The sequence below is a fragment of the Mustela nigripes genome, chromosome 4 (assembly GCF_022355385.1).
Source record: "Mustela nigripes isolate SB6536 chromosome 4, MUSNIG.SB6536, whole genome shotgun sequence".
Classification (NCBI taxonomy): Eukaryota; Metazoa; Chordata; class Mammalia; order Carnivora; family Mustelidae; genus Mustela; species Mustela nigripes.
Window position 1 is genome coordinate 127,845,984 of NC_081560.1, and position 25,357 is coordinate 127,871,340.

The 25,357-nt window shown below is 40.2% G+C and overlaps 2 protein-coding genes and 1 long non-coding RNA gene across 3 annotated transcripts in view; 1 reads left to right on the plus strand and 2 right to left on the minus strand.

Annotated features, from left to right (window-relative positions):
• LOC132015200 (uncharacterized) overlaps window positions 1–4,071 on the plus strand; it is a 14,161-nt gene extending 10,090 nt beyond the window's left edge. The window contains exon 3 of the long non-coding RNA XR_009403582.1: window positions 3,853–4,071. This is a non-coding gene — a long non-coding RNA (uncharacterized LOC132015200). The remainder of the gene's footprint in view (window positions 1–3,852) is intronic.
• ANK3 (ankyrin 3) overlaps window positions 1–25,357 on the minus strand; it is a 670,694-nt gene that overhangs the window by 602,341 nt on the left and 42,996 nt on the right. The gene's annotated exons all lie outside the window — the stretch shown is intronic.
• Window positions 24,779–25,327, minus strand: LOC132015201 (large ribosomal subunit protein eL31-like). The gene has a single exon (XM_059395818.1). The coding sequence runs from the start codon at window positions 25,280–25,282 to the stop codon at window positions 24,905–24,907; it is 378 nt and encodes a 125-aa protein (XP_059251801.1). The 5' UTR covers window positions 25,283–25,327; the 3' UTR covers window positions 24,779–24,904.

A 25,357-nucleotide genomic window follows, 5' to 3' on the forward strand; every position in this document is an offset into this window, starting at 1 on the left:
GGGGTCGGGGGGGGGCGCCTGGGTGGCTCAGTGGATTAAGCCGCTGCCTTCGGCTCGGGTCATGATCTCAGGGTCCTGGGATCGAGCCCCGCATCGGGCTCTTTGCTCAGCGGGAGCCTGCTTCTCTCTCTCTCTCTCTGCCTGACTCTCCGCCTACTTGTGATCTCTCTCTCTCTGTCAAATAAATAAATAAATAAAATCTTTAAAAAAAAAAAAAAAAAGAAAGGGGTCGGGGTGGGCGTCGGGGGGACCTGGACGGCTCAGCCAGTTAAGCGCAGACTCTTGGTTTTGGCTTAGGTTTTGATTTCAGGGTCGTGGGATCAAGCCCCATGTCAGGTTCTATGGTCAGAGCCGAGTCAGCTTACATTCTCTCTCCTTCTCTCTCTGCCCCTCCCTCTTGTGCTATCTTTCTCTCTCACTCTCTCTCTCTCTCTTTCTCAAAAATAAAAAATAAATATTTAAAAGGGGGCAGGGAGTGAGGAAAAAAATGATAATGGGCATGTGTCCAAGAGACTTTGCAGCAAATAAGAGATAAATATCCCCAAATCTTCTCTCTGTTAAACTATTAGGATTTGCTTCTACTTTATTAACTTAATCAGTGATCTGCCTGTTCTTAAAACTTAGTCATACTGAAGATTACTTTTGTTATATGGATAGAAAAGCAGGTAGGTGGATATATACGTTGGTATATTTCTCCTTCAGGACTCCTGGAACTCCTGGTATATGCCCCTCCTCTGGCATCTGTTTTTCTGATTAGATGATTAGTTATCTGCATACTTGGCTTTGAGCTGCTTTAGAACAAGGATCCTCTCATATGCTTTCTTACATACTGAAGCTCCTACCACACATAGGCACAAAAACCTTTCTTGCATACACACATCTCTGTATGAGTATATCAAATGCTCACTGCAAAACCAATCTGTATATGGCCCTGTTCTGGGATGCAAGGAGGCATCAACTAGCAACATCTCCCCCTCAGACTGGCACGCTTATAGTAAACTACCTAAAACACCTGTCTGGTGATGATTACTATCCTAACAGTAATCATGTTTGTGTTTATCTACATATTTGCCATTTTTGGCACACTTTATTCTTTCCTATGAATTCAAACTGCCTCTCATGTCATTCTCCTTAAAACCTTCAAGAATAGGAGCAAAAACTTTAGAGTAGTGTAACATTACATACAAACACAAACACACACACACACACACACACACACACACACACACAAACATACACACACACTCCACAACCAACCAACTTGGAAAGCAGACCAAGGAGTTCAGGCTTTGCTCTGTAGAAAATAGGGAACTACCAAGAAAGCCAATTGAAAAAGAAAATAAACTAATCAGATAGAGGACTGGTGGCAAGGTGAAGGATGGACTATGAAAGGAGAAGTAACAGGGGTGGGTTGCGGGGGGAGCAGAGAAGGGGAAGTTGGTTTTTTCTGGAAAATGATTGTTGCAATGGGACTGTAACCAGTGTCAAGGTAACAGTTTTATTTTCACCTGTCAAATAACATAAATATGTAAGAAAATATTACTGAAATAGTATATCTACATTTCTTTTTTTTTTAAGATTTTATTTATTTATTTGACAGACAGAGGTCACAAGTAGGCAGAGAGGCAGGCAGAGAGAGAGAGGAGGAAGCAGGCTCCCTGCTGAGCAGAGAGCCTGATGCGGGGTTCCATCCCAGGACCCTGAGATCATGACCTGAGCCGAAGGCAGAGGCTTAACCCACTGAGCCACCCAGGTGCCCCTATAACTACATTTCTAAAAATCTTAATCATAAAACTACAGTTTCCTAGAAGGGGAAAGAACAAGGGCCAGAAATAAAACTACCATGATTTCTAGGCATTCCTGTTTCCTTCTACCAAAATAATGCTCTTAAGGGAGTCTCCCCAGTCCATAAATGGCACTGCACACAAAGATACAGTTTAGAAGGACCTAATCATTTGCTCTTCTAATTGCTTTCTTTTTCCTGGCCCTACAAGAGCTTCATTGCTTTCACCTGTCTGTCCTACACCTTGGCTTATGGATAACCAGCTGATACCAGGGAGATTCCACTAGTTTTTCTCTTATTTTATCTCCCTTTGTCTCTTAGCTTTGGATTCTGAACTCCCAGCACAGTAATGACCTGCTCACTATATGTAGCCTTGCAAATTTAAAAGAACCATGTCCCAGATGAATGGCAGTTTCCAGGTGTAGCTGAAGAAAAGACATCCCAAACAGCATCGATGGGAATGATGCCCCGCTAGCTGCAGGGAGCCCCTTGGCACCCTCACCTTCCATCTGGCTTAGCTAGGCTACAAAAGCATTATTACTTCTTCAGTTTTTTGAGCTGACTGTAACACCAGTGGGCTCTTTTATTCCCCAAACAAAGCCAGACTGGGAATTGAACCAGGTCATCTGGTCCCAGTCTCAGCTCTAAAGTGCTGTACCATACATGCTGTCGAGAGCAAGAACCAAGGCTGAACAGATTTTCCTAAATCAATCCAGTGAAATTTCTGGATGAAATCAGTTATACCATCTATATCAACTCCTAAAAGAATATGAATTATAAACAAATAAGGAAAACTTTTTACTTCCTTTTTCATTGGCCTCTTGAGTTTGAGAAAAATCAAGAAAAAAATAAAAGATTGAAAAAATTGATGACACGGTAGCCAAATTTAATTGTGGGATTGCCCTGCAAGGAGAAGGAATGCAACAATGTTTTCAACTGTCCCAGTCACACATTGAGATATAAAGTTCAATTACAGCGTGCTTCATTCATATCTCATGAGTGTATTTGTTACGCACTAAAAGATAAATGGATAATCTGGGGAACCATAGAAGAACACGATGAATCTTTTATTAATCTTTCTGCCACAAAATTCCACAGAGAGCTGAAAATGTAAAAGCTGTATGCGCCCCAGAACCAAATCCTAACATTCAAATTTACTGGTAAATACATTTAGACACTTTCATACACATTCATTATTGTTGCCACGTCATAAAATGTACTCCAAGTCATTAAGGTAAATATATAAACTGTACTGACAATTTCCTCAAGCAAGCTGTAATTAGAATAAACACCTTTACCAATTAACTCCTTCCAAATGTTTTTATTTTTTACACTAAAACATAAAAGCAAGCTCCTAAGAGAATAAGAATCTGTTTTGTTCACTACATAATTCTGTCTCTAAAACAGTGTCTAGCACACCACCAGTGCTCACCAAATATTTGTTGAATAGATGAACATATTTAGAGTACAATCCACGACTAAACTAGCCCTTAAGATAAACTATTAGAATATTCCAGGACTTTCTCCAATGTTTTATTCATTTAGACATTCGGATATTTCCAGAACACCTGTGTAAGACCTCGTGGCTATACAAATATGCCTTATATAAGATCCTTGAAAAGTCCTTTAGAACAATCTACTTGGGGAAATAAGGCAAATCAAATAATGTAAGAGTTCACAGTAATACCAAGTCTTCCTGTCCCCTCTTCCTTCCAGTAACTCCCCTCAGCAAGCCCCCCACCCAAATAAAAGAGCAATCCAGGTAAAAATAGTATGTTTGCTATGCAAATAGCATATATCCCTTTCTCCCCCTCACCCCCAATCAGATTGTTACCAATAAGCCCTTCCTATGTATATATTCTTGGCTACCAGGAAGTTTAAAATTGTGATTCAATAAGTTAATACAAGCATGATATGGGGAAAGAGCACTGGCCATGATTTTCTAGAAAGGCCAAAGGTAGAAGTTAGAGACAGATTCCTCAGCAATGGCCCCGGGTTTGAAGCTATTGGTCCCTGGGCCCCTTGTATGTTGCTTCAACCCAACCAGCTCTACCTTCACCTATTCACAGGACTAGCAAAAAGGAGGTGACATGAAACCAGCAAGCCAGGACTTTCTTCCACCTATATTCAGGACCATGAAGAGAGAGCAGACTGGGACAGTGGTCCTGAATCGTAGAGAAGCCCTAGGATCTTAACCTTGCATCTCCTGGCCCTGGACTTCAGTCTCCTCATTACCAGAATAGAGCTGATAATACCAGCATCTCCTCCTACTTCACAATGGTATAAAATGTGCAAATGTGACCTATATGTAAAAACGCTTTGAATTTATAAAGATACTTTTTAACATAAATTACTTTAATTCTTTCATCTTAACTAGGTGACATTTTAACTCATTTCTCCAAATTAACACAAAAAAAATATTTTTGTATTGGGGTCTGACTATATAAAGCCTCCGTAAATCACGTCTTTTTTATCCTTGCAACAATAAGCAGGGAGGTAGAACAGGGTGGATGGTACTAATAAGAATAAGGAAATAAAGAGAGATTAAAGAGCTGGCTCAGAACCAGATGCATCTGGGGTCATCTGCCTTTTAAGGTAGTGGTCTTCCCCTACTGCGTCCTGCCCAGCTCACAAGGCCAAAGGGCAGTCTGTGCTGCGAACCAATGAACCAACGTTAAGTGCAGCCTAAAGTTTCCCCACCCACACAGCTTCCCACGGTGCTGTCAGGGAGGAAAGCAGAAGAGGACAGGGGAGGCAGCTCAAACCCTGAGGCTAACAGCCTAAAATCCAATCCAGTGTTTTCAAGAAATTCTAATCTTGATGTTTGGGATTAATAAACAAGAAGAGTTTAACATCAAATTTCTTGTACTAATGCTGGCAAGTCAGGGCAAAATACAGAAGAGGCTTTATTATGCTTGGTTCTATAATTGTGCCTGAAATGACAGTTGTCATCACGTTCTGTGAAACAGGGAGCCAAACACTAAGAGACAATGACCCTGTCTTAAATCTAAAATACAATCCGAGACATCCAGATTAAAGTATTTATGTATGTGTGTGTGTGTGTGTGTGTGTGTGTGTGTGTATATATATATATATATATATATCAGAGAACATTCGAGAAAGAAACATTTAATCAAATGAGTTGAGAATCGGTCACCTTGATACACCAGATGGTCCTAGTGTAAGCTTGTTTCATGCAAAGTTAGCCATTTAAAGTCTCATAGCACAGAGAGAAACCAGAATAAATTAGCTTAAAAGAAAACGCTGTAGGCCAAAATAGTTAGCAGAATGCTCATGAATTCAGAAAGACCTGAAATCTAAAAAATCATTTACTTGGGACCCATTTAAAAGCATAAAATTCAAAATTCCAACAATGACCTCTGTTGAATAAGGTACCTATAAAATACTTCTAAAAGGCATTGCAGAGATATGTGCTTCATGCCATAATGAAAATGCTCAATTTCATCACAAAGTAATAATTCTGAAATGGAGCTGAAATATTTTCAAGTCCACAGAAGCCAAATGTTGATTAAAAATATCTAAGAGGAGTAAAATATGAGGAATTTAAATTACTTTTCTATCCAAAATGCAATTCACTCAAAAAAGAATAAGCCTTAAAATAACCACAGAATCAATGATAAATTTTTATGGGACCATGTTACAAAACAGGAACATGGAAAGTATTTCTCATCCAGAAGGAAAGAGTAAGAATGCTAATTAGGATGACTCAGGAGCCGATTAGAATGACTCCTGGTCAGGTGCTCAGATTAAGTCTGTGCAAGATAACTGAGCGCCAAGCCTCTATCTTCTCATCAATAAAATGAAAAGAAAGTTCCTGCTCTGAGGATTGCTGGATACTACAAAACAGTTAGAATTTATTTTATATTGTTACTGTGATTTCAAGAAATAGGGGTAGTATTGTTTTCTCTTTTTTAACTACTGGAAACAGCATAAAACAACAAAAATACCAAAATGCAATTCTTTTCATAAAGCATTCCTTGAGAACCTAAAACATGCTCCTCATCAAGCCTGAGGAACCTCAACAGAATCAAAACATGCTGATCTTTCTTTGTGTCCTCAATACCAACGTGGTGCCTGGCACATAGCAGGTGCTCATTAAACATTGGTTGAACAAATTCTTTGCGACTTGAATTGCATTCTTGATGCCAACGCATTGCCACAGTGGAAAGGACAGTATTTCAGAAAAAACACCCATTGGGATCCAAGCATGGATTGGGTTTCTAGTATTTGTTTTAATATATACACAGCTGAAGATCTGGGAATTTGTGAAAAACAAAAGAAAGAAGCCATTCTATTAATGGTTTCTTGAAAGATTCTGGAAAAAGCTATCCAGCATCCCCATCCTAATCCCAGCCCAAATTTCTTCTGCCAACCAGTAAACCACAGAAGTTCTCAACTACCAGGTAACAACACACTAAGGCCCTTGCAGCAAGTAATTCATCACCAATAATCAAGAACTACATTATTCTGTGATTTATTGAAATAAGGGATGTCACCTCACACCCATTAGGATGGCTACTACCAAAACAACCCCAAAACTGGCAAAGGTTGTTGAGAATATGGAGAAACTGGAATGGCTGTGCAGGGCTGGTGGGAAGGTAAAATGGTGCAGCTGCTGTGGGAAACAGTACAGCCGTGCCTCTGAAAAAGTCAACACAGAATTACCATCTGATCCAGCAATTTCTCTTCTGGGTAGACACCCAGGAAAACTGAAAGCAGAATCTCAAAGAGATGGCTATGTGTACACCTATATTCACAGAATTATTCACCAAAGCCAAAAGGTGGAAGCTGTGCAAGCTCCTAGAGCTATCAGTTAGAGGCAGAAAATAAAATGAAGGAAGCCAGGGGCTGGTGAGAGGGCAGGATGGGGAATTACTATTTAACGGATATAGAGTTTCAATTTTGCAAGATGAGAAAGTTCTGGAGATCGGTGGTGGGGATGGTTGCCCACTAATGTGAATGTCCTCAATACCACTGAACTGTACCCTTAAAATAGTTCAGATGGCAAATTTTAAGTTATGTGTATTTCATTACAATTTTTTAAAAATACACCAATAGGTCACTTACTATAAACTTAGAAAACCTGAATGGAGATAAAAGAGGTAGTATTACCTTTTCCAAAGTTGTATCGTAAAAGATGTACAATGTCTTCAAGATTATCCTTCAAAGTATCTCCCTCATAGTCATTGCCTTCTAGCAGGATTCCTTGAGGAGACTTCTTCTAGAGTGCTGAAAACTGTGCACAGCGCATAGCCAATCTTAGCTAAGGCCATAACTATCTCAAGAAACTTTAAGTCTAAAGCTAGGGGGCAATGTTGAATGACTATAATGCTTACACATTATAATTTAGTTACTATGAATTTAGGGTTGTCAGATGAAATACAGGACACTGTTTTAAACTGAAATCTCAGATAAACAATGAATAAATATTTCCCAAATTTTGCATGGGACATACCTCTACTTTAAAACACTAGCACCCTGTATTTTTATTTGCTGAAACTGGAAAACCTACCCCAATTTCTTCTTAATTTTATCCTGGTATAAAAATTCTAATAAGGAAAAGATCAAAAAGAACTTAAATTCAACCATGGTGAGCTACCATGTTGAAAGCGAGGCACACTCTTTAACAGGGTCACACTTAGCAAACCAAAGGCGGCACAGCAAAGATGCAACACTCTGCTCTGATAAGAAAATACATAGATGAATTCTTGTGGCAATAATCCAAGTTTACTTATGCATATTTTTAAAGAATGCATATTCTTCACTTAGGTATTGCCGTGAATTGGATTTCTGGGTGTGAAATCAATGTTCACTTTTTAGATTTTTTTTAAATTTACATTTGCCAACAGTATTTTCTTTGACAAGTTGCTGAGATCTTTAAAGATCTCATTTCATTATCTATGCACTTTGAAAATGCTGTTAGGTAACCCAATCCTTCCCTTCCTCCCTCCCCCCCCCCCCAAAAAAAGCTGCCGCTGCAGTTATCCTGATTCCCTAGATAATTGGTGCGGGGTATGGAGTTCAAATATAATCATGCCCATGGAACCAGGGCATCCACGCGGTTATTACCCATTTTAGATGAGGAAAGGGAGAAGAACCACCCCAATCCAGGGATGAACCAGACAATGGAGACAAATGAACTCCCCTTTCCTACTAACAGAACGTAAGCAGGCCTCTTCTAAGAGTCCTCCTGGGCAAGTAAGAATGTTCCAGACTACAAACAAAGAAAATCAAATGTGTTACAGATGCCGTTGCATTAAATAAAACAAAACATCAGTATGTGCAAAGTACTTTTAGCTGACCAGAATGATTTTTACCTTTTTTTTTTTTTTTAGTATTAAAAAAGAAAACCAAGCAGGTGAAATAAAAATATTTCATAAAAATTGAAGCTCTCAATCTCTTAGGACATGTCGAAGTCTTAGATATGGGAAGGTGGACCATCTTTTGGAAATGTCTTTAGTTTACATTTTTATCCTTCACAGACCCATCATTTCTCTGCAATCCCTTCCCTAGCTGCCTGCATCTCTGTCAGTCCACCTTCCCACCATGACTCCCTCTCTGCCTACACCTTCTTTCCTCTCCAGTGAGTACAGGGGTAAACCGGGGACATGACCAGGACCTCAGAGGAGTGGGTTCAGAGACAGCAGGTCTGCAACACAGCACCCCCCCCTAACCCCGGCCCAGTTCTATCCCAGTCACTTGCATTCACTTCTCCTACTCTGGAATGGCCATGAATCTCTGTCCCCTGTTGGGGCAGTCCCTCTCAATCTTCACCCTGCAGCAGAATCACCAGGAGGGCTTGTTAAAACAGATTACTGGGAACCACTTCCCAGTAATAAAATAGGTCTCGGTTAGAGAGAGAGAGAGAGAGAGAGAGAGAGAAATGCATTTCTAGTGAATTCCCAAGTTGCTCTGATGCTGTTGGACTTGGAAGACCGCTGCATGAGGGAATGAGTGGGGTCCCGCTTCTTCACCTCTCCTGACAACTCTAGTTCTCTTCCTAAAGAGAGGGGAAGAAGGAAGCTCAAGGAACATAAATTCTCACTCTACCACAAGATGGACCCTTTTCAGAGGAGACAGAAATAAGTCGTCAGCTGAAAGGTCTCACTTGAAGTCCAGACTGTCTTCTCTCCCAGTTACTCACGACAAGGTTAAGCTTCTGAGTAGAGAAGGTGCCTTCCGAGATGTAAGCAAGGAAGTAACTAGTCATAGAACTGGGGACCTCTTCAGGGCGGGACTGACGATAGTACTTAAGGGACACAGTAATCCACAGAGGCTGACCAACTCATGGGTATAAATACCCACTTTCCAATATAAAGATCTGATGGACCATTTTCACATCATGGACATCAGGGGGTGGGCTCTTCTTGCCACCAGGTGCCAGGAATTTCTTAATCACAGGGAAATGACTCATTCCTGCTGGACCGAAGAACTGCGGCGAGAATACTGGGGACCTTCTCTTTCACTGTAGGAAAAGGATTTCTAGCAGGTGCGAATCTGCCGGGCTCAGCCTGTCCAAGATTCTCTTAAACAATTCAAACACAAGAAATGTGATGCCGCGGTGGCTCTGGGGACCAGCGAGTCTTGGCTTCTGATCTCCTGGCTTTAAGAACGGCCTCAACGATCAGATTTGTGTTGTTGGGACAAATACGTCAAACAGGTTTTTCTCCTTTCAGCCCTTGTGTAAATAGATTATACTTGTGGGCTACCAGCAGAGAAGGGCATTTTGGGGGAACAATTTCCTCACAACCATGTCCGCTCCTGACAACTGTCAGCACTGGTGAGTGTCCAATAACTGGACAAACTCGTCTTTTGTTTCGAAATACATTCTTGAGCTGCATTCCAGCACACAGCGGCTTATGCCATTCTATGGGCTCTTTCCTGCCTCTTCCAATTGTCTACGAAGAGTTTTCATCTTTCTCTGTTTTTCAGAGGCTTACACTCTACAGACAGCAGTCTGGTACGGCTGGGCCCCCACTCATATTGGAACACATTCCCACCTGGCTTCCAAAACCACAGCTCCCCTGAAATGTTCTTATGAGGAGCACCAATGTCCAGCACTATCCAGCCTCCCAGCAGTGAAACACTCCATCCTGAAGCCTTTGCAGGTTTCTAAGACACCACATCCCAGGATTTTCCTTGGCCATTCCTTTTCACTTTCTTCTGGTAACAGCTCCTTCCCTATCCAACCTCTAAATGTTAGCAACTCTTGGAGCTAAGTCACAGTCTCCCTTCCCTTCCCTCTCTATACTCTTTCCCCAGGAGGTTTTAAACATTTCTTTGGCCACAATCCCAATGGATACACTCTGATTTCCTCTTTGAACTCCTGAAATATATAGTCAACTGCTGATTCGACACTTCCCGTAGGTTATCTCGACCCTAACATACTCAAAATCGACCTCCTAATTTTCCCTCCAAGTTTGCTCTCTGGCTGGTCTTTCTTATCTCCATGATTGTATCACTGCTCCCAGAGTGGCTCAAAGAGGAAACCTGGCTTTCATTCTCAACCCCCCCCCCTTTCCTTCATACCTTATAAAGACATATAGATCTGAGCTTAGCTCCGACATACAGCCCAGACTCATCCACTGGTGTCACCACTGCCACTCACCTATTCCTGGCCCTGAACCACTCACTGCCCCAGGCTCCTCGCCTCCACTCCTTCTTCTCTATAAGCCATTTTCCACCATGAGCCCCAGGAATATTTTTTTAAGGCATCACAAAGCTCCTGGTTTTAACCCCTTCAGTGTTTGTGGCACAGATGCTGGTTGCCTACCCCCACATCCATTTTCCTTCCCCTTAAGTAATGGGACCCAAAACAAAAGTTTACCTTCTCCCTTCCCGCTTAAGAAGGCCATGTGAATGTGTTTGGCCAACGGATTCTACATGGGAGTGTCGTACAGGACTTCTAGGAAGGCCACACAAAGGAACTGAGGCCCTCATTTTGCCTCTTTGACTTTCTCTCTTCTGGGCTACAGCAAGGATGTAATGACTAAACCATAGCTGCCATATTAGGCCATCACCTTTGGGATGGAAGCCACACAACAGGACAGTAGAGCCAAAAATAGCTGAATGAATAAATGAATCAATAAGAGCCCAGGCCCCTGGATTTTCTACAAGACTCCTTTCTGGGAGTCTTATAGGAGAAGGAGATAAAAATATTTTTTATTTTATTTATTTTTATTTATTATATAAATACATATTTATATTATGTATTATATAAACATATTTATTATATATGTGTATATATATAATATAAAGGAGATAAAAAAGATAGACTTATCTGGTTATAAACCAGTCTTTTTTGTGTGGGGTGGTTGAGGGGTCAGTTATACGCAAATGAACCTAAATGCAAATATACCATGACACTGATATTATAATCCAATTTCTTAAGATCCACCTGCATGATTCAGCACCAGCCTACCTCTTCAATTGTGTCTCACCATTCATGCTACAGGCCAAATGCTCTTCTTCTTTGGGACCTTACACAGGCTCTTCTCTTTCCCCTCCCAGCCCTTCCCATGACAGGCTCTTACTCAACCATCTGGTCTTGGCTTAAAGGTCACTTCCTCTCAGAGGTTTTCTCTGGCAAGTGGGTCCTCCCAGCTAACTCAGTATCCTGTTTGTCTTTGTAGCAGCACTTTCTGCCTTGGTAAATATTCTTATCTGTCACTGATTTTATAAACATGTGTTTGTCTATATATGCATGTGTGTGTGTGTGTGTGTGTGTGTGCGTGTGTGTGTGTTCCCCAGTCTGGGCCATAAGCTGCAAGAACAGGAAAGTGTATCTGTGTGCCTCTTGCTCACTATTATATGCCAACATGGAGTCCAGCCCAGAAGACAGTGAAAATGAGAGAATGTGCTTTAGGAAGCTAAGTCAGAAGACACTGCAATCTCCACCTTATCCTGTCTTGGATCACTCACAATGGGGGAGTCGGCTGCATGGGATGAGGACATGCAGGCACCCCAAAAGAAGCCTACATGATGAGAAACTGCAGTCACCTGCCAACAACCAGAACCAAGCTGCCAGAAATGGGAGTGAGTCAAGTCTTCAGACAGCCGCCGTCCCAGATTCCTAGCCCCAAGAACTTAATGTGAGATAATAAAATACTTAGTGTTTTAAGCGGCTAAATTCTGGTGTGATGTTACTCAACAATAACAACTAATATCCATTTCTATCATTTAAATTTGGTAATAATCATTTTGCCCGTAATGACCACCTATCTAAAATGTGGAACACTTTTAAGAGTTCATGTGGTAGGATGATAAAATAATTGTTGAATATTTTTAAAACATATGCTGTAAGCATATTTTGCATAAAAAATGTCTTTAATCGGCATGGAAGAGAATGGGCACTCAGAAAAGACTACAGTTTCATCATTTATCCTCAACAAGCTGAAAAACTACAAGAACAGGAAATCACTCATAGAATAGGGACCTAACTTTAATTTTGACCTCTCCTCAGAAAATGTCTTCAATATTACCCGCTGTTAACTATAAAAATACAGAATTTTGAGGACAAAAGCAACTAAGAAACTCTAATCTTCTTTGGAGTGCTGCTCTCTTGAATCCCATTTTCTGTACACTGTCCAGGTTATCTTCCCCTCTATCTCCCATGTAGCTACTGTGACTCTTTCCTTCTCCCATGTGGCTATACAGGGGGAAGGAGGAATACGCAGAGGGGTATTAACGAAATGCCTGAGTTGGAATCAAGATGGCATAAGGGACTTGGTGGCATCAGTCATACTGCTTACACTGCCTCTGACCTTGGCACAGAGGCAAGTTCAGTTCACCTGGGTAGAAAAGAGCACATATGTTTGGGCCAAAGCCCTATGTAGTCACAAATACTGTTCAGTGACTGGAGTATCTTCTTTGATTGTGGGTCCCAAACTACAGTAAATGGACCTATTCTGAGAATATGAAAATTCTTGTAAAAAATTTCAACTAACCCAGCAGGAGAGGAGAATTAATAAAGATGAGAGCAGAAACCAATGAAATAGAAACCAAAAGAACAATAGAACAGATCAACAAACCTAGGAGTTTATTCTCTGAAAGATATTAAGATTGATAAATCCCTGGCCAGACTTATCAAAAAGAAAAGAGAGGGGGCACCTGGGTGGCTCAGTTTAAACCTCTGCCTTCATCTCAGGTCATGATCCCAGGGTTCTGGGATCTAGCCCTGCATTGGGCTCTCTGCTCAGTGGGGAGCCTGCTTCCCTCCACCTTTCTCTCTGACTGCCTCTCTGCCTGCTTGTGATCTCTGTCAAATAAATAAAATAAAATATTTAAAAAAAAAGAAAGAAAGAAAGAAAAGAAAAGAGAGGAGCACTTGGGTGGCTCAGTCAGTTAAGTGGTTGCCTTTGGCTCAGGTCATAATCTCAGAGTCCTAGGATGGAGCCCCACATTGCATCAGGTTCCCTGCTCAGTGGGGAGTGTGCTTCTTCCTCTAACCATCCCCCCTCTTATGCTCTCCCTCTCTCACTCTCTCTTTGTCAAATAAATAAAATCTATTAAAAAGAGAGAGAGAAGATCCAAATAAATAAAATTGTGAATGAAAGAGGAGAGAACACAACCAACACTGAAGAAATACAAACAATTATAAGAACATATTATGAGCAACCAACAAATTAGGCCATCTCGAAGAAATGGATGCATTCCTAGAAATTTATCAACTACCAAAACTGAAACCGGAAGATAGAAAACCTGAACAAACCCATAACCATCAAGGAAATTGAAGCAGTAATCAAGAATCTCCTAACAGGGGCGCCTGGGTGGCTCAGTGGGTTAAGCCGCTGCCTTCGGCTCAGGTCATGATCTCAGGGTTCTGGAATCAAGTCCCTCACCGGCTCTCTGCTCAGCAGGGAGCCTGCTTCCTCCTCTCTCTCTCTCTCTGCCTACTTGTGATCTCTGTCAAATAAATAAATAAAATCTTTAAAAAAAAATTAAAAAAAAAGAATCTCCTAACAACTCTACCTCTGAAACTAACAATACATTATATGTTAATTAATTGAATTTAAATTTTAAAAAATAGTAAAAAAAAAAAACCCCACAAGCTTTTAACTATTGTGTCTTCATTACTATTAAATGTTTTCTTTATTAAGATAAAATTACATATAATGAATTCAAGTATATCATTTGATGACTTCTAATAAATGCATGCACCCATAAAAATACCTAAATGGGGGCATAAAAAGTTTCTATCACCCTAGGAATTTCTCTTATGGCCTTTTCCAAATAATCTCCTCCTTAGAGGCAGCTACTATTTTGATTTATATCACCATACCAATTATAATCTTTTAAAAATTAATACAAATATCTTCTGAATCATCTTGATAAATGTCTCATAACTAAATACTATGCCAATTTATGTCACAATTATTTTCACAATTTATGTTCACAATATTAGGTAATACTAAATTGTGAGCTGATAAAAGAAAAAAGAACAAAAGCATGAACAATACATTTGATCTCCAGTAGCATAGGCATGTTGAAATCAAGAGAACTTATGACATAATGGCCAGTACCATATTTGTGTTAGAAGTGGCAATTTATTTGCACCAACATATCATTATTGTTGTTGGTGTTGTTTTGTTTGTATGACATGTGTAACCAGTTTTGAGATTTACACTTGACAAGAGTCATAAAGTGGTCAGGCCAAGTTTTGTGTCTTCACATATTTATGTAATGTTAAATAAAAATTAAGGCCACAATAATTATTTTTTTCTCTTAAAAACCATCATTACCTAACTCAACTTTGAAAAACATTGTTTTAGTCTACATGTGCATCCTGATGGAATCTAGTTATGAAGGATCTGAGGTCATCACTAAATCTTTGCAGTCTGGATAAGAAGACTCATTTCTTTCGGCTATCTTCCCAATCTTCTCAAGCCTAATTCAACCCAATGTACCCAAGAACATTCCGGCCCACACAATTTGTTCTTCTTTCACGGTGTGCAGCAGACAGTATAAATTTGCGTCTCACTGAGAATTATTCCTGGCTTCTTCACAACACCTAAATTCTATAACAAGTACAAAACTGATAATAAATACTCTTTGAGTGAATGCAGAATAGTTCTGTAGAAATGGGAAAATAACACACTAAATTTGGGTACTCAATATCTGAAATTAAATAGAAATAGTATCTAGGTACAGGACAGGGTTTCTTTTTTCTTTTTCTTTTTTTTTAAAGATTGTATTTATTTATTTATTTGACAGACAGAGATCACAGGTAGACAGAGAGGCAGGCAGAGAGAGAGGAGGAAGCAGGCTCCCTGCTGGATCCTAGGACCCTGAGATCAGGACCCAAACCAAAGGCAGAGGCTTTAACCCACTGAGCCACCCAGGCGCCCCCAGGACAGGGTTTCTTAAACAGGAGTTTATAAAATGTCTAGAAATGTATAACAAACTTTGTGTTTATAAACTGTTATAATGTATATTGTGTTATAATAAGTCCTATGTTTTGTGTTTTTTTCTCAAGAGAGGATCCATGACTTTCTTTCTTCTGATTTCAAATGGAACTTCAGTCTTAAAAGACAGTAAGAAATTATAAGGTTAGGCAAAGGTCAATTAGCTGTCACATTTCTCCACACATTACAGCCATCACCTCTCATGAACATGGCCAACAAGGAGATCGAAATATTGAGATAGCTGGAAAGAATAGTAACAACAGGAAATAGTTCAGGAATAGTGGTGCAATTTAAAATGAAAATGGTGCAAATGGTGCAATTTAACTTTTTAGTTTAACAACAGGAAACAGTTGTTAAACTAAAAAGTTAAATTGCACCATTTATTTATATCTAAACATGTTCAACTCAAAAACAAGAATATTCCACTTTTTTCTATCTCATCTGTACACTAGAAATGATAAAAATATCACTACCTCAAAAGGTAAGGCTTATTTAATTTTGACATAGAACCCACATGCCTGGGCCACTCAGTTGGTTAAGCGTCTGGTTCTTGGTTTCAGCTCAGGTCATGATCTCAGGGTCCGGGGATGGAGCCCTGCATCAGGCTCCCTGCTCAGCACAGAGTCTGCCTGGGATTCTCTCCCTCTTCCTTTGTACCTCCTGTTCATGCTCTCTCCCCTTAAAATAAATAATCTTAAAAAAAAAAAAAAAAAAAAAAAACAAGAAATAGTCAATAAAATCAATGAAAATGCTAAAACGAAGCAAAATACTTCAAGTTGCAATTTTAAAATGAAAAAAATTTAAATTACTTGTCCACTAACAATATTTCTTGAAATTTGAAAATATTTTACTTTCAATCAATAAAACAGAAAGACCAAATAGAAAGAGCTTAAAAGTGTCTGTGTGTTCATTGGCATACCAAGACCATCACTTTGACATAAGCTTCTTACTCTACTTTTTTAAAATCACTGCTAACAGCACTGCATATAGTATATGCTAATAGAATCATAAATTAATTTATATTATACACATTTTCAGTAGCCTATTTTCATGATACATAGCAGTAAGTCATTACAGTTATTAAAGAATCCATCTCTGCATTTCTGTAATAAAAATAATATTCACTAATTATGAAACACCAGCTTAAATAAGTTTCAAATCTCAGGTTATAATACACATACAGGATCATTAAGGGTAACTAATGACCATAAATCCTTCAGTGTCATCATGAAATAGGAAACCAGAAAGGGTACAAAACGTTAAGAACTTTAAAAACCACAATATGAATGTAGTCTATGTGTCCATCAATAGATGAAGGGGTAAAGATATGGTAATGTATCTATAATAGAATATGACACAGCCATAAAAGAGAATGAGCCCTTGCAATTTACAACAACACGGATGGATTTGAGAGTATTATTGTAAGTGAAATAAGTCAGACTGAGAAAGATAAATGTCATCATATGTGGTGTCTTTAAAAATAAATAAATAAACAGGGTGCCTAGGTGGCTCAGTCAGTTAAGCATCTGCCTTTAGTTCAGGCCATGATCCCCAGGTCCTGGGATAGAGCCCCACATTGGGCTCCCTGCCCAGCAGGGAGCCTGCTTCTCCCTCTCCATCTGCCTGCCGCTCCCCCTGCTTGTGCTCTCTCTCTGTGTCAAATAAATAAATAAATAAAATCTTTTTTTTTTTTTAAAAAGGAGAAACAAACAAAAAGCAGAATGACAATGATAAATATAGAGAACACTGCCAGAAGGGAGATAGAGGGATGAGCAAAATGCATTAAGGGGAGTGGGAGATACAGCCTTCCAGTTACAGAATGAATAAGTCCTGGGAATAAAAGGCACGACATAGAGAATATAGTCAGTGATATTCTAATAGCAATGTATGAGGACAGATGGTAGCTATACCGGTAGAGAGCAGAGCATAATGTATAGAGATGCTGAATCACCATGTTGTACACTTGAAACTAATGTAACATGGTATATCAAGTAGACTCAATTTTTTTTTTTTTTAAATTTTTAAAGAACTAAAGTCAGGTCTCCTGGGTGGCTCAGTTTTTAAGCATAAGCCTTCTGCTCGGGTCATGGTCCCGGGGTCCTGGAATCAAGCTCCGCATCAGACTCCCAGCTGGGTGGGAAGCCTGCTTCCCCCTCTCCCATTCCCCCTGCATGTGTTCCCTCTCTCACTGTGTCTCTCTCTGTCAAATAAACAAATAAAATCTTTAAAAAAAAAAAAAAAAAGACTAAGAGGGCGCCTGGGTGGCTCAGTGGGTTAAGCCGCTGCCTTCGGCTCAGGTCATGATCTCAGGGTCCTGGGATCAAGTCCCACATCGGGCTCTCTGCTCAGCAGGGAGCCTGCTTCCTCCTCCCTCTCTCTCTCTCTCTCTCTCTCTCTGCCTGCCTCTCTGCCTACTTGTGATCTCTGTCAAATAAATAAATAAATAATCTTTTTAAAAAAATTAAAAAAAAAAGACTAAGATAAAACATAAGCATAGTGATCCCTTCTTTGTTCAAAAGTATCAGAAGGCTAAGTGGTATAATTGTAACACTTGCCCAAGGCTGCAACAGATCCCCCGCGCAGCCGTGAGAGTGCAATGGTAAAGTTATGGTCCAGAGAAAAGGGATCAGCAATGCTCCTCAACCAATCAGGTAGAAAAAGCAGCAACACTTCATTTTGTTTTTTCAAAGAACTGATGCAATACAATGAGACACACCAGCAAGGAGGCATTCAAGTGGAAAAGGAAGTAAAAGGAGAAAACAAGAGGGTCTGTATGTATTTGTAGTTATATGGCAGTAAAAACGTATCACTTTTTTTTCTGGTTTTAAGTCAGCACCCATGACCGTTGAAAGATATTAGTATATATTGTATCATTTAAATGTATAAGATCTACCAAAGAAAGAAAATCTTAGGTTGGAGGCTGTGATATAACTTCTTAAAACCAATTTTAAATATTTCACGTGGTTTCCCAACTCAAATAAGCAGCTTACAAAGTTGCAGCCTTGCCACTCTAGCTTTCAAAGAAGTGTATTTGGAGTATCTCAATGCCTTAGATTTGGAAATGGTTATGGAGGATTTAAAATTATTTATAAAGGATAAAAGCACCAGCCTTTGCAACCAAGCATTAAGTTTGGTCTCCAGAGACTCTTCAATTCCAAACTGTTTCTCACAACCTCACCTAGAAACTGAATCCCAAACTAATCCATTCCCAGCTACAAAAAAAAAAAAAAAAAAGTCAGGGGGGGGGGGGGGAAGGGGGGCGGGGGGGGGGGGGGGGAACACATCAAACACTACTAGCTTTTCCTTACATGATCAAGTACAATACTCCTTCCAAAAGCTAGACTCTGCTACACTTTCCCTGGTCCATTGTCACAGGAGCTAAATGCCATCCCAGCCACCCAAATCCACTCAGACTGCCCTACTGACAGACAGCACTCTGCCACACGAAGTTAGGGAAGAACTGGCAATGAATCAGCTATCTGTAAGCGGGTGGTTTTGTCCTCACTAATGGAGACTGAATCATGTAAAACACAGGCTGAGGAAAAAAGCAATGTAACTTTAGAATAATTTTCTTACTCTCCACAAACACAAAGGCAACAAAAAGAGCTCTAAGAGTTAGATTTTAATATTTCAAAAACCCTATAGAAATTGTACTGTGAAGTCTATAAAAGCTGCAGAATCCAACAAGAAAATAAATTGCTAAGGCTTTTGTGAAAATTACATTGTTGGCTTTTAAAAAAAAGCTCATGCTGATAGTTACAGCGGCTTTAAATGGGGGGGAATGGGAAAACAAAGGCCTACTTAAGAAACAATTTAATGGGCAAAATTTCAAAACACTGGGTCAGAAGATGTAAAAAGAAAATAAGGACTAGCCTTAACACCTCAATGCATGAGAGTATATATCTAAGCAAAGCACAAGACTTACCCTATTATCTAGCTTAAATACTAAATATGAATTTCTTCTCCTTGGCTCAAAAATACCTATTTTTTAAACATTTAATTTATAAAATGCCTATTTACTAGACTATATATCCAATATCATCTCTAAATAAAATCTATGGGACTCCTGGGTAGCTCATTCGGTTAACTATCTGCCTTTGGCTCAGCTCACGATCCCAGGGTCCTGAGATTAAGTCCCACATCAGGCTCCTAGCTCAGAGAGAGACTGCTTCTCCCTCTGCCTCTCTCTCTGACAAATTAAATAAAATCTTTATTTAAAAAATGTTTTTAAATAAATAAATAAATAAATAAAATCTAAAAAAGCTATGATGGATAATGTTATCAGGCCACTTGCAAACCATTATTACTTTATTTTTCATTCAATGCTCATAAAAATTATTCAGTTATGGATTATTGACTATTAAGACAAATTAAAGACATGATTAGGACTTCAACGTTTCAAAAATACAAAACAGTTTTTTGGAAGTTGAGTCAGTGAAGTTTCATGATTTTTTTTCTTCGTGTATCATTATGAGGTCTAGAAGAAGAAAATAAAGGAACAATCCAGCCATAGATCTAATCCCAACAGTATGGGACATGGCCATGGAAGTGGATTAATGGTTGTAAAGGTGGCTCATCACAGAAAACGGGCTGAAATGAAAAGCAAGAACAGAGATCACAGAACAAAGGGTTTAGGGGAAAGGAGAGATGGCGAGTAAGGACACTGTTGAGGGTAGGGAACTGGAGGTTTCCCAGCCTAATACACTTAAAACCCAGGTCTTTGGTTTAGAAGAGCAATTAACAGAGTAAGAGCTGTGGACTGCATGTATGCTAAAATAACCAGAATGATGTGTGAGACAGAGCAAAGAACTTGGCCTAAGGGATGGAATAATCTAGTGATGTGTAGAAGAGATACACCACCACAGACGATGGGGGTGCCCTGAGGGCCAGAAAGAAGGTAGTAAGTACTAGGCTGGTCCAGTGACTCCGAGTTATTGAGAGGAGATAGGACCAGAGTCTTTTAAAGCCAGTTTTTCCATGAAGAGGTCATTGAGTTACCACCCCGTAACAGTCTCCTGGTTTTCTTCCCAACTCTGCAGTCTTGCCTAATGTCAGTCTTCTAGGAATGACTATAACACTGGTGTTTCCAAGAAATGTTCTCCTCTCCTTTCACTCTTCCTTTTCTTCCTTTCACTGTTCAATTATCGTGTACCAGGATATACTTCCCAAGTCTACATGCGCAACCTTAATTTGTTCTGAACTCCAAACCATTTAGATGTCTTGATGGTGCCTCACACTCAGCATAACCAAACTGAACTCCTCCTCCTCATGGATCCTGGGTCCAGACTGCCTGGTTTAAATTCTGGCTCCCCCATTTTCTGGCCATGTGCTTGTTCTGGGGCAGATTATTAGTCTCTCCACACCTTTGCCCGTTTCCTCATTTATAAAATGGATATTGAGAGGCACCTGGGTGGCTCAATTGGTTAAGCATCTGCCTTCAGCTCAGGATCAAGCCCTGCATTGGGCTCCCTACTCGGTGGAGTCTTCTCCCTTTCCCCTGTCTGTGTGCGCTTTCTCTCTCTATCAAATAAATAAATAAAATCTTTTAATAATAAAAAAATAAAAAGGGAATCAATTCTAGTCCCTACCTCATAGAGCCATGTGAGAATCTGACAGGATTGTGCATGTCCAGTGCACACAGGGCACTTCTTACCTGGGGAGTAAGCAGTAATACTGTTCTTCCCCTCTTGACATTCTCTGTCTCAAGGGAAGTTACCACGTACTCTGCAGGTGACCAAGCCCCAAATCTGAACAACATTCTCACTCTCCTCCAGCTTCCATGTCCGAGCTGCCATTCTACAATTTAAACACTTGCTGATGATATTTACTTCTTCTTTCTACGACCTCTACTCTCGTTTGGGCCCTCCATCATCTCTTGTCACCAAATTGGCCTCCATTCTTATCCTCCTGATACCTGGTTTTCAGACAATACGGAAGAGTACAAACCTCATCACTTGACAGTGTCCTTAAATTCCTTCAGTGATTTCCCACCGCCCTTAGAACCAGGTCCAAAACCCTTTCCATAATTGGCAAGGCCTTTCAGGAGGTGCCTCTGACACCATTCCCGCCTCGGTTCTTACCACCTCCTATAAGTACAGGATGAAGGTCTTCCGGTTCCTCAAAAATACCATGATCTCTCATACTTCCTGCTGTTAGCAAATAATTGTTTTCTCTCCCTAAAGCATTCTTCCCCCTCCTCTTCCTTTGGCTACATGCTAAGCATCCTTCAATCCTTCCACAGTCCAGGAAGCCTCCCCCACCTACCCAGCCGAAGCAGTCTCAGGTGCTGTTCTATGCCTTCCAGTAATGCCCTCTGTGTTTACCCTCATTGTTCACACCACCATATTAGAAGCATCCCCAGTAAACTGGAAATTCCATGAAGGCAGGAAGAAAGGCTGTCTTGTTCAGCAGAGTGTCCCCAGTGCAGAGCAGATGGGCTGCACATATTAAGACATCAGTAATGATGATGGCAGATGGAAGGAAAGGAGGAAAGAGGAGAGGAATCCAGAAACTGCCTTAAAAAAAAAAAAAAAGGATTATCATCTCCATGTTCTTGATGAGAAAAGAGAGACTTAGAATGCTTAAGTAACTTGTCCAAGGTCAAGGTCATGGAGGCAGAATCAAAAAATCATATTATTAGGGTCAATGTCTTTCAGTGGGAAGTCCATGCAACTCTACAGCAGATATCCTGATATCTCTGATTCTACCACTTAATACATGTTGGTTTTAAATACCGGCACCTCTGTTGGCCTCTCTTTTGTTTTCCTTTACACTGGTTAAATGGTGACCATAATTTCTACTTAGGAAGGTCATTGTGAACATTGAAAAAGTGACAAATGAGAATTTCTGGGCTTCATAAAGTGCACATAACTGCTGAAACTATCCAACAATATCTGGGACAGTTCTCAACTTTGGCCAAGCACAGCCCTTTTTGGCAGGGTTACAGTAAGAGAAGCCGAGCCAACAGTATCAAACTTGCTAATGGGGGGGGGGGGGGGCGAACCACAGCCTAGCACCCTCCCTGTCTGACGTAGTATATAGTGCCCTAGCCTTATCTCCAAAAGGGAAGATGAACTTAAAACATGTTACTGAACTTCACTCTGAAGATATTTCACAAGTGGGGTTTCCTTTTAGAAACATAAAGTTTGCCTTTTCCCAATTTCACCTTAAAATCCAGAAAGCCATGAAAAGTATGTTTTGAATTTATAAAGGGCAAAACCCAGAATGCTCTTCCCTTTTATACTTTTCTAAATTCCTTTACACTCATTTCTTCATTTAGTTCCCATAAGCATCAATCTCATTTTCCAAATTAACAGACTGCAGCTCAGATAATAAAACTGGCTAAGACAGGACTACACACAGACATCAGTTCGCACATCAGCACGCCTTCCTGCACAATCACACTGTGGAATTCTTAATTTTAAAAAAATGGAGGAGCCTGGGTGGCTCAGTGGGTTAAAGCCTCTGCCTTTGGCTGGGGTCACGATCCTAGGGTCCTGGGAATCCAGCTCCGCATCGGGCTCCGGCTCAGCAGGAAGCCTGCTTCTCCCTCTCCCATTCCCCCTGCTTGTGCTCCCTCTCTTGCTGTCTCTGTCCCATAATAAATAAAATCTTTTTAAAAATAATAAATAATAAAGAAAGAAAGAAAGAATATGCTTACTTCAGATAAACTTACTCTTTAAAATTCATGGAAATACTCTAATTCTCTAAAGATATTTTTAAGTTATGTGTCATCGATTACTTTTGTTTGTATGCTTGGTCAATGCTAACTAGAACTATCTATCAAGTCATTACGTGGGGTTAAAATAAAGGTGCAGTCATGGATGTAGCAAGGAAAGTATTAACACATTAAATACAGAGGGAACTAACGATCGCTCTCTTGGAAGGGTGGAGGAAGCAGTCTGACAAATATGAAAACCCTTAATGTTGGCTGATACTCGTCCTCGTTACTGTACTCAGTCCCTTGGACCGAGTCTTGCAGAACAAAAAGCTCAAGATGTTCAAAGATACAGCATGGCTCATAATGCCCTTCCTTCAGTAATTAGAAAATGCTTATTAATGGTCCAGACTGAGAGGATGTTTTAAATCATTTAGACTTTCCTTGTCGAGATTGCTCAAAGCCCTTACGGAGAAATGCAGCTGCTCCGTCCACTTAGATAAGCCACAGCTGCCTTAAAAATAGCACAGAAAATGTTCTATTGTCTTCAGGAGTGGACACACAAATCATGGCCTTAAGGATACTGTTTGTGTTCTTTCTTAGTGCAGAAATTTGGAGATGGGTCTGAAAGTCTAATCTGTTTAGGGTACATAACTGGCCCTTTCTAAAGCCAGTTAAAAGGCAGGGCCCAACAACAGCTGATGTGCAATTGCTTTCATTTCTCTTGCTAAAAGACCTTGTAACGGTACCAACTTAAGTCTGAAGTTATTAGCATTTGCTAAACATCTACTACACGTTTATTACATAAAAATGATCCACACTAATGAAGAGAAGTCTGGCAAAACTCTAGCCAGTCTAAAAAGCACTGATTGGACATTTTAGAATGAACAGTGTTATTTGTAATTGAAAATGGGTCTGGAAAATCAGTGCCTAGAACAATGACCTGAGAAGGATTGCAGAAGCCCTGAAGAGGCTGAAGTTTGACTTACAGAGAGGCCGGAACCTGACAGCTAATGAGATCTGTCAAGTAGAAAATGTAAGGAAAGAAGAGAACTTCGAATGAAGGCATAAACCCAACTAACCACTCCGGCTCCAAACACATAAACATGACAAGTATTACATAAACAGAATTTGTAAAATGCAGAACAAAGAAAATTATGATATAAATAGAGCCAGAAAAATGACCTCAGTAAAAATTTTCTCATGGATGAGAAAATCTAATAGAATTATCAATGCTCCCCAAAATTGGTCTATAAATTCAAAATAATTCCAATCAAAATGAAATAACCTTAGGCTGTTTACAGAGAGTCCTGGGTTAAATCTGCCCACAAGCCCGTCTTTTAATAACCTCTGGATTAAATAAATCCGCACAGATTTGCTTCACCCTTCAGACTAACTACATTAACAACTTCATTCAACGGGTCCATTTTTTGTGTGTTTTTAGTTCTTTGGGGTGGGTAGGTAGTGATTTTATGGCATCTGCCCACAGATCCTTTAGATTAAAGTCGGCCCTGCTACGTTCTGTGACAGAGCCTCCCAGTCGTTCCCATACCTTGACACATACAGAGTACTCAAACTAGCACTGTGGGTAAGAACAAAAGGCTTTTCCCTGAGGTGGGCAAACTGGCCTGGGCACCTACAACTCTGAGACCAGGAGGAACAGTATATCTGAACCCCGTTCCCTACCTCACTGCACACAGAGCTGGAAGCCCTGCTCCATGTGGTTCTATTCAAATACCCAAAAGCAACATAATACAAGGTTTAAGAGGAGACTCGGGAGTTGACAGCCCGGGTTGAGGGTGACCGTGGGCAAATTACCTAATCACACCATGCCCCAGTGTCCTTATCTGTAACATGGAGAGAACAGAACTAGTATGAACTCCACAGAGTTATAAACACTCAATGAAAGGACTAATGTATTGAGAATTGTACCTGACATAGAGGAAATGCGCCAATTTTCACTTATATAAATCACCAGCAGATCAAAAGCAAATTCTTTTTTTTTTTTTCAGTTTTATATCTTTATTTGACAATCAGCCATTAGTTTTCATCCACATTAACTGTCTGTAGATTTTTGAAAGTGGTGACAGGTACATAGGTGACCAGTGTGTAGAGCTTGTTTGGAGAATCTTCATCCTCGTTATGTTTTCTGGACAACCGCACATGGATGCGGTACGGAACATTCCTTATTCCTTTGGCCCAGACAGCTTTGTTGAGCCTTGTGTCAATGTGCACATCTGGAGTTCCCATCTCCTTCACGGCAAATTTCCGGATCTCTTTGAGTGCCCGAGGGGCACGCTTCTTGAAACCCACTCCATGGATGCACTTGTGAATGCTGATGGTATATTCTCTGGTCACTACCTCGTTGATGGCAGAACGGCCCTTCTTCTTCTCGCCACCCTTCTTCGCGGGAGCCATTCTGCCGGGCCGGGTTGGAAAGGAAGAGCGCAAGGTATTGTGGGAGAGGGAAAGTCAAAAGCAAATTCTTAAGGA